This window comes from Oncorhynchus masou, chromosome 4 (genome assembly GCF_036934945.1).
Source record: "Oncorhynchus masou masou isolate Uvic2021 chromosome 4, UVic_Omas_1.1, whole genome shotgun sequence".
In the NCBI taxonomy this organism is placed as follows: domain Eukaryota; kingdom Metazoa; phylum Chordata; class Actinopteri; order Salmoniformes; family Salmonidae; genus Oncorhynchus; species Oncorhynchus masou.
The window spans coordinates 4070279-4080852 of NC_088215.1; the positions used below are offsets into that span (position 1 = coordinate 4070279).

At 40.2% G+C, this 10574-nt stretch overlaps 1 protein-coding gene across 1 annotated transcript; it reads right to left on the bottom strand.

Annotated features, from left to right (window-relative positions):
* Window positions 1–365: 365 nt before the first annotated feature.
* On the bottom strand, window positions 366–10574 carry LOC135521805 (zinc finger protein 271-like). Its single transcript, XM_064947546.1, has 2 exons — window positions 9960–10574; window positions 366–2535 (listed from the first exon to the last, which is right to left on the bottom strand). The coding sequence occupies exons 1-2, from the start codon at window positions 10321–10323 to the stop codon at window positions 1892–1894; spliced, it is 1008 nt and encodes a 335-aa protein (XP_064803618.1). The 5' UTR covers window positions 10324–10574; the 3' UTR covers window positions 366–1891.

Genomic DNA, 10574 nt, shown 5'->3' on the forward strand with positions numbered 1-10574 from the left:
ACAATCCACTATGAGACCCACTAAATCTGCCCAAGAAGAGGCAAACAAAAGAAAAACCCACACCAAACTTAAAGACAGGAAGCAAACCTAAAAGGTGTTGACTGGAGCACTGGGCCAGACACTCTTAAATAGAACCTGGACCAACTCAGGTGAAACACCTTCCCACTAACGAGATGGGCAAAGCCAGCACAGGTGTAACACATACTGACTAACAAGGTGACAGCAATCAGTGCGTCCTACCTGCTAACGCGCCTCAAAACATCAATGGAAAAACCAAATCCTGTAAAATCTTCACCCTTAAGACAACAAATATATCCTATATTTTTGTTGGACAACTTCCATTTCACATTATAATCAACTACAATGCTTCACCTATATAGACATGATGTCTGCTGGCTGTCAACAATTGAAGACAGGAAAAAAATATTTCTAAATAATAATACACAACAGTATTATTATTTTTCTCTAAATCCTCTTTATAGAATCTGAAAACTCACGAGCTTCAAGAATTCTAGTCCACTTTTTATTTAACTAGGCAAGTCAGTTCAGAACAACTTCTTATCGACAATGACGGCCTAGGAACAGTGGGTTAACTGCCCTGTTCAGGAGCTGAACAACATATTTTTACCTTGTCAGCTCGGGGATTCCATCCAGCAAACTTTCGGTTATTGGCCCAACGCTCTAACCACTCGGCTACTGAAATTACGTTGGTTTAAATCATTTAAAAAATGACCCAAAAATACATATTTTCATCTAGAACCAAACAAATATTTGACGTTGGGCATTGTCTTCTTTTCAATTACATTTTGCTCGGTGGAATAGCCCCCATGTCAAAACACAGTTAACGTTTCTAAATTAATAACCAATATATAGAAACAGTTTGTGATATATTGAAAACCTAAAATGTGCTATGTACAGAAACTGCCACAATAATAATATTACTTGTATTTTTTTAAACAAGCTCCTTATAAACTGCACAAGCATCAGAAACGCTTTTGTTTTGACAAGTAGCAATAAATCACTAGGGGGGAAATCAGATTTACGTGATGTTGAAACTAACACAACTAAAATAAACACATGGAAATGGGAGATATATTTTACCTCACAGGTTAGAGTACAACCTGCAGAAGACAGTCAGCTACATTTAAATTTAGGGGTCACTAAATAAACACAACACTTCTTTGGCATCATTCAACGATATCATGTTGAAATCAATTGTGTGACAGAAGGGAGATGGGGTTGCACGTCCTGTTAAAACTAACAGCTCAAAAACCACACAGAATCTGGGAGTAATGTGTACATCACTGGTTAGAGGACAATTTGTAGAAAACAGCTAGCCACATTTTGAAGATTTTGATTAAAGTGCGCCACCAACGTGGTAAGTCACTTTGTTGAATCTCATAAATAATACTCTCTCAATTCAGAGCATGGATTTCTAATAATAACCATAACCATATCATGCTGAAATCACTTGATAAGGGGGCAAATATTTAGGCTTCAACAATGTGACATTATTAAAATACTCCTACTACAATGTGTTAATATTCTACATTGTGACATTAATTCATTGATATCATGAAACAACTCCATGTATCTTCTGATTGTTTAATCATAATTATTCATTAATTATAACTATAATTATTCGCCTACCTCCTCACAATGTATATAGACTCTTTATTTTTTTTCTACTGTGTTATTGACTTGTTAATTGTTTACTCCATGTGTAACTCTGTGTTGTTGTCTGTTCACACTGCTATGCTTTATCTTGGCCAGGTCGCAGTTGTAAATGAGAACTTGTTCTCAACTAGCCTACCTGGTTAAATAAAGGTGAAATATTTTTTTTTAAACCAGATATCTATTAACAGAGTATCTCTTCCCACATTGATTACAGCTATGAGGTTTTTCTCCTGTGTGTGTGTTCTCTTTGGTGTCTAGTCCGCACACTAGATATAGAAAAACTCTTCCCACATTGAGCACAGCTATAAGGTTTCTCTCCTGTGTGTGTTCTCTGGTGGTATATCAGGCTGCTTGGCCGATTAAAACTCTTCCCACATTGGTTACAGCTAAAAGGTTTCTCTCCGGTGTGTGTTCTCTGGTGTACAACAAGATAGCTAGAACAAGTAAAAATCTTCCCACATTCATCACAGCTATACGATTTCTTTCCTGTGTGTATTCTCTGGTGTGATATCAGGTTTCTTACCTGAGGAAAACTCTTCCCACATTGATCACAGCTATAAGGTTTCTCTCTTGTGTGTGTTCTCTGGTGTGATATCAGGCGGGTTGACAGAGTAAAAGTCTTCCCACAGTAAGAGCAGCAGTAAGGTTTCTCTCCCGTGTGATTTCTCAGGTGTATTTTAAGTTCTGATGAAGACTTTAAACATTTCCCACAATCAGAACAGCAGTGAGATCTGTTCCTTGTGGATCTGCGCAGGTGTTTCTTGAGGTGTTCTGATGTGGAGAGACTCTTCTCTGCCCTGTCAGCATCATGATGTTGTTGAGGCTCCCCAGAGGATACACAGTAGTTCTGTCTCTCTCCTGTGTGAACAACAAAGTCAGACAGATGGTTAAACCTGTTAGGTTAGAGGGCAGCATTGTCACTTTTTGATGAATTGCGTGCCCAAACTGAACTGCCACCTACTGTCCAAGATGCTAATATATGCATTTTTTATTTGTATTTTTTTTATTATTTCACCTTTATTTAACCAGGTAGGCTAGTTGAGAACAAGTTCTCATTTGCAACTGCGACCTACATATTATTAGCATTGGATAGAAAACAATCTGAAGTTTCTAAAACTATTAGAATAATGTCTGTGAGTAATAACAGAACTCATATGGTAAGCAAAAACCTGAGAAGAAATCCACACAGGAAGTGAGAAGTCGAATTTCAAAACAGAGCCTATTTAAATTCCTGATAGTTATGGATGTGCATGCACTTCGACTAGATGTCACCGTCTTTAGATCCTAGTTTTAAGATTATACTATAAAGGAGGGGCTCATGAGACCCCTTTTAGTTAGTGGTCTGGCAGACCTCAGTCTCATTAAGCGCGCTCCCGGGAGAGTATGCTCTCGTTCCAGGGCTTTTATTCAGACAATGAAATTCTCCAGTGGGAACCTTATTGATGATATATGTTAAAAACATTATGAAGATTTATTGTTTTGACTTGTTTCTACGACCTGTAATGGAACTTTTTGAGTTTTTGCCATGGAGGAAATGGTCGCGCCTCCATGAAGATGGATTACTGGGCAGAACATGCGAACAACAAGTGGCTATTTGGACATAAATGATGGGCTTTATGGAACTTTTTGGAACAAATCAGTCATTTATTGTCGAACTGGAATTCCTGGGAGTGCCTTCTGATGAAGCTCATCAAAGGTAAGTGAATATTTATAGTGTTTTTTCTAACTAATGTTGACTCCAAGATGGTGGAATTGTCTAATTGTTTATAATCAGGTAATGAGCGCCGTTCTCAGATTATGCTTCTTCCGTAAAAAAAAATTGAAATCTGGCACAGCGGTTGCATAGAGGATCAGTCCATCTTTATTTCTGTGAATAACACTTGCATCTTTTATCAATGTTTATTATGAGTATTTCTGGGAAAATCACCGGATGTTTTGGAATTAAAATATTACTGCAAGTAACGCGCCAATGTAAACTGAGAACAAAACATACATGTACATGAATGTATACATCAAAGGTTTGGGATTAATTTTATCTATATTTCTGCTTTTTGTGACTCATATCTTTGGCTGGAGAATGGCTGTGTGTGTTTTTGTGACTTGACTCTGACCAAACATAATCATATGTTGTGCTTTTGCTGTAAATAATTTTTGAAATCGGACACCATGGGTAGATTGACTTTCATTTGCGGTATTGGACTTGTTAATGTGTGAAAGTTACATATTTATTTAAAAAATTGAATTTTGCGCTCTGCCTTTTCAGCGGAATGTTGAGGTGGGGTTCCGCTAGCGAAACACTTGGCCTAGACAGGTTAGAGGCCCACAACAGCGAAAATCCACTGTAAAAGTGATGCCAACAGCGAAGCCATGATGTTGTACAACAATTGACGCCTGTAATGAATGTAAAGATTATTTGACATTTGTCTTAATTGACATTTGTCTTAAAATGAGCAAGAATAGTCATTTTGTCTTGTTTTCACATTAATATAACATAAGATTGTAGACTAGAAATAAGTTATTCATATTGTTGAAACTCTAAGCAGTGAGCCAGATGGCTTTTGGTTTCCAATATATATATATATATATATATATATCCCATTTAGCAGACGCTTTTGTCCAAAGCGACTTACAAGTCGGCTGGGGCCACTACTTTTACATATGGGTGGCCCTAGCGGGAATCGAACCCACGACGCTTGGCGTTGCAAGCACCATGCTCTACCGACTGAGCCACACAGGACCCAATATAGGCCCCTTTCTGTGCTTGCTAAAATTGCGACATGAGGGCGATAAACACACAATTTGATTGCAGAAACACCTCCCTGCTAATGAGGAAACCGATAAATATGGATGTAGTGTATCTGCCTGCAACAAAAACGGTGAGTAAAATTTTTAGTTTTTCACAATGTATTCTGAATTTGAATGGGGGAAAACTCAGTGGAGTAACCTCCATTTCCAGGTTGCTTATTAGTGCATTTCATACTACTTTGGATTATAATTGTAAGGCTCGTTTGAATGTCCTGCTCAATATAATGTTTGTGTCATCATCGCAAATCAACCGCTTTGTACTTAAAAACCCCCCACTTCAACCAGTAAAATGCTCTTTGGCTACATGGTTTGCCAAATTGGCACCTAAAATAGCTCTATGTGTTGTACAATAGCCTATCCATGAAGGAACAGTTCTCTTTCTCTACACATTATGACCAAAGTAGGGATGATGGATCCAACTTGGATTACGGTATAGCTGTCTTTACCAGAGTAATGAATGAAGAAGCACTTTGGTTGTTGTTGCATGTCGTGATGTTTGTCATGCGACTGTCATTCAGAAAAATATTTCCTGGATCAGCTGATGATAGTTGAACATGTGACTAAAATAAAGTTAGGATATTTTTTTCACCTTTATTTAACCAGGTAGGCAAGTTGAGAACAAGTTCTCATTTTCAAATGTGACCTAGCGAAGATAAAGCAAAGCAGTGTGACAAAAACAACACAGACTTACACGTGGGATTAACAAACAAACAGTCAATAACACGATAGAAAAATCTACATAGTGTGTGCAAATGGAGTACGGAGGGCAAGGCAAAAAATAGGCCATAGAAGCGCAGTAATTACAATTTATCAAATTAACACCGGAGAGAGAGAAATGTGCAGATGATGATGTGCAAGTAGAAATGGTGTGTAAAAGAGCAAAAAAAAAAAAAAAAAACATGGGGATGAGATGGCAGTTGGATGGACTGTTTACAGATGGGCTATTTACAGTGGAGTGCATTGTGAAGCAGAATTCACCAAGCGTTGGATTGTTCACCCACTAATAGGGAACGTGAGCTGGATTTAGACCGTCGTGAGACAGGTTAGTTTTACCCTACTGATGATGTGTTGTTGCAATAGTGCATGTGACTGATGATAGTTGAACATGTGACAGTGTCCCAGATAGCAGATGTTTAAAGTTAGTGAGGGAGATATAAGTCTCCAACTTCAGCGATTTTTGCAATTCTTTCCAGTCATTGGCAGCAGAGAACTGGAAGGAAAGGCAGCAAAAGGAGGTGTTGGCTTTTGGGGTGACCAGTGAGATATACCTCCTGGAGCGCGTGCTATGGTTACCAATGAGCTGAGTTAAGGCGGAGCTTTACCTAGCAAAGACATATAGATGACCTGGAGCTTTGGCGACGAATATGTAGCGAGGGCCAGACGACAAGAGCATACAGGTCGCAGTGGTGGGTGTTATATGGGGATTTATTGACAAAACGGATGGCACTGTGATAGACTGCATCCAGTTTGCTGAGTTGAGTATTGGAGGCTATTTTGTCAATGACATTTGCCGAAGTTAAGGATCAGTAGGCTAGTCAGTTTTACGATAATAATACGGTGATTGATAGAGTCGAAAGGCATGGGACAGCCGTAGAGAAATGCTTATTGAAATTTCGATTATCGTGGAGTTATCGGTGGTGACAGTGTTTCCTAGCCTCAGAGTAGTGAGCGGGAGGAGGAGGTGCTCTTATTCTCCATGGAATTTACAGTGTCCCAAAACTTTTTGGAGTTAGAGCTAAAGGATGCAAAGCTAGCCTTTGCTTTCCTAACTGACTCTGTGTATTGGTTCCTGACTTCTCTGAAAAGATGCATATCCCGGGGACTATACTATGCCAGCGCAGTACACCACAGGATGTTTTTGTTCTGATCGAGGGAAGTCAGGTCTGGAGTGAACCAAGGGGTAACAACGGGTAAGACAACAACAGTAAATCAGCTAAGACAAAAGGTAAAATGGCAATGAATGGGCAGAGAGGGTCAGTTAGGGCCTGAGTTCGAGTCTGTGGCCGACAGATAAACAAAATGGAGACCTGTGATTAATGATCAATCCAGCAGGCATCAGCTATGTAGCCAAGTGATCATAGGGTCCCAGTGAACAGGAATATATGAACCAGGGAAGCCGTTAGGTAATCATTACTACACTAGCCGAAAGATGCGCCTGGCTTGAGGCTAACTGGTGACAGCTTCGGGACAAGGGCGTCACCGACGTCCTGCAAAGGCCGGTTGAGGGCACGTCGGACGGAATTACGTCGGCAGACAAGTCGTGATGGATCGGCGGGGCTCCGTGTTGACAAAGGGTGCAGGAGAATTGGCAAAAGAGGTATTGTACCTGGAGTAATTTTGTTTGCTTGCCGGGAGATGCACCTGGCTCGAGGTTAACTGGTGCTAGCTTCGGGACAAGGGCGTTAGCCACTATGGCCACTCCGGTGCAAAGATCCAGAGCGTACGGCAGGAATCCGGTGATGTAGTGGCTTCAAGTCGTCTTAGTGAAGAGTCTGGGAGAAATCAGCTGTGTAGCCGAGTGATCATAGGGTGCACTGAGCAGGCTGGGAGATGGGCCTGGCTCAAGGCTAGCTTCGAGGCTTTGACACTCGGTGGCAGCTAGCTTGCTGCGGTTATCCGGTGTATTGGTCTAGAGCGGGAATACAGCAAGAATACGGTGATGTGGTGGAGAAAAACAGCAGGAATACGGTGATGTAGTGAAGAAAAAAACAGTCCGATATGCTCATGGTTGACATTGCGCTGTGCAGACTGGCAGGTATTATCCAGACTAAAAGCGGCTGGTGTCTGAGCTAAAAAGGTAAAGGCCACTATAGCAGTGTCTAACAATGACTAAATAGCTAGTAGCTAATTCGCTGATTAGCTTCTGATGGCTAGCTGCTGATGGAGGTTCTAGCTATAAGGTCTAAAAAAAATAGCAGATCCGTATTACATTGGGTGAGGTGGGTTGCCGGAAGGTATATTCAACTTAAACATGAAAAAAAAGATTGAAATATTTTGCAATATATACAAAAATGATGAAAAAACAACAACATTTACAACAGCAAACACGTCATACTGCTACGCCATCTTGGATTGCAAGATGACTCAGTTAAAAAACATTGGGTATAGCAAACTCTGAAATGATTTAGTATTTCTGTGCTGATGAAAACTGTTTTCCCAGCACAACATAATTAGCAACTAAATGATACATAGTTCGAGTGCATTTCAGAATGGAAAAAAACTGTCCGACAGCAAGATCCCGTATTTAAGTTGAAGTTCATCATATGACAAGCGTAATGCTATGACTGTAACTACTGTTCCCTAAATGAGGGAAACTAGGTACAACATGCTATTAAATTCACACCTCGCTGGAAGCCCGTCTTCCACAGGTGATGAGCGTGAGGCTCGGGTTTATTCCTTAAATTTAATACCGCTCTACACCAACCCAGGAAGGGGCGGGGCCAAACAGGTTTTGCACCTCATTTCCCTCCTTCAGGGAACAGTAATTATAGTGTTAGGTTCTAATTTTTCAGAGTAAATAACTCACAGACACTAGAGAAGCTTAACCAAGTTCAAATTTCCCAAAGGGTCGTTACAGCCATAGTTCAGACAAATGTATATTCCACACTTTGGACACTCCTCCTTCTCTCCAATCCTTACATCTTCTGGGTCGACAGGAAGAGGGTAACAGGATACTAAATCCTTATTACTCCCTTCAGGGGATCTGACGTGACCTCAACCCTTCCTTTGTGCCTAATCCACAGATGTTCATCCACTTCCCTTATAGCAATCCTGTGATTTCCTCCCGTCCACCCAGCACATTCCACAGCCGGGATGTCTTTCTACAAATCTCACTCCTTTATATACTCTGTGTCTGATCTATCATGTCTTTAATATCTCATGTTCAAAGTTTAGCCCGATTCCAAAAGTCATAAAGTTACACTCAACTTCTGTAAAACATACTATGTGAAAATACAAAATACAATCATTCCCCATGCCGACCCAAACGGATACTAAATGAAACGGCCCCTGGCAGACCACCCAGACCTTACACAAGATGTCAATTTATGAATTGTATTTTGTTTGAAACACTCCTGTCAATGTTGAGTAAGGACACACACCCAATTACGCATATAGAAGTAGGACTAGTCTACCTGGTCTGAGGGCAAATGTAGGCCTATAAATGTGCCCATTTGGGGATGTCTGATAGTATTTCTGATTGTCGTAACGCACCACCACTAATGAGTTCTGGAGCTTCTCAAAGTAATGCTTTATTCACCTCAAACAGCAAGTAAACAAAGTCTAATCAGAATCAATTGCAAATGAGAATAGTTCCTCAAATGATTTAAAAAATATTTCCAGCTCTCGCCCTTTCGATAACCACTCGGCACGAAAGAGAAAAACGTAATACGCTGATCCAGTGGAAATATTAAAATACCTGATTACTTCTTATCCCTTTTACAAACAGCTGTGTCGGTCGAGAACTCACTGGCGCGGGAAACTGAGAGACCAGAATATTTTATACAATTGTGCAAGCTTGCTATATCGAGTTTTGGGGCGACCCAGTTGATAGTTGATCCAATGTTTCCAGTTCGTTGCAGACAGGCCATGTGTAGCCAAATGGTTAAAGGGCCACAACAGCAGAAATCCACTGTAAAAGGTGATGCCAACAGCGTAGCCATGATGTTGTACGAACAATGACATCTGTAATGAATGTTAAAATTATTTGTGTTAAGACAGTCAAGTAAGCAACAATAGTCTTATTTTTTGTCTTGTTTTCACATTAGTAGTAACATCAACGATTGTAGGCTAGAAATACGTTTTTAAAGTTGTTGAAATCCAATCACTTTTCAACAAGAAAAGTTTTTAAAAATTCACTGGAGGACGTCATGAACAATTCCGACAGTACAAAAACATATTTAAGTGTAGAACACCCTTTTAAAAATCACACAATAGATTAACAACTGCAGAGTTTGTGTCCCTGTTTTATAAGACAGAACTCACTGTATTTACTGGTGTTAATTGAGATCAATGTCCCTGTTTTATAAGATAGTACTCACTATCTGCCAGCAGCATACCACCCTGCATACCACTGCTGGCTTGCTTATGAAGCTAAGCAGGGGTGGTCCTGGTCAGTTCCTGGATGGGCCAGTAGGAGGCACTGTTTCCTCTGGTCTAAAAATATATCCCAATGCCACAGGGGAGACTACCCTCTTTCGGATGGGAAATTAAATGGGTGTCCTGACTCTCTGAGGGTCACTAAAGATCCCATGGCACTTATTGTAAGAGTAGGGGTGTTAATCCCGGTGTCCTGGCTAAATTCCCAATATGGTCCTCTAATAATCCCCAGTTTACAATTGGCTCATTATTCCCCAGGTCGTTGCTGAAAATGAGAATGTGTTCTCAGTCAACTTACCTGGTAAAATAAAGGATAAATAAAAACTATATTTACTGGTGTTAATCAGATCAATGTCCCTGTTTTATAAGATAGTACTCACTGTATTTACTGGTGTTAATCAGATTTCCAGTCCTTTCTTCTTTGTCCTCCTCTAATGTGACAGTAATCTCCCCCTCTTCATCCTTCATTCCAAAAACCTCTTCATCTTCTTTCACTTCATCCTCCACTCCAAAAATCGAATATTCCTCTTCTTTCACAGTAACATCTTCTTCTTTCACAGTAACATCTTCCTCCTCTTTCACTCTGAAGGCGACTTTCTCTTCTTTTTTCACGGTAACAGCCTTACCCTCTACTTGTTTTTGTATTGTAATAGCCTCTTCTCCCTCCTCCTCTTTCACGAGAGCTTCTTTCTCCGTCCAGCAGACCTCCTCTTCTTCAGCAGGAGAGTAGTTGAGTGAGCTCATGGTCGGAGATGTTAGCTAGTTGGCATTAGCGACTAGACTAGTGATAAATTTAACCAGCCAGCAAGTTGATTTACAACGTAAATATTAAACTAAATGGGGTAGCTAGTTGTTACCATCATAGTGGAAAATCATATCATAAATCATCATGTTTAAATCATAGTGGCAAATAAACCAGTAAATTGTCTAAAGAACTTGAATGTTCCTACTTTGTTGTCCAGCTAACTACCAAGGTGGTTGCAGTTGTTGAAGAA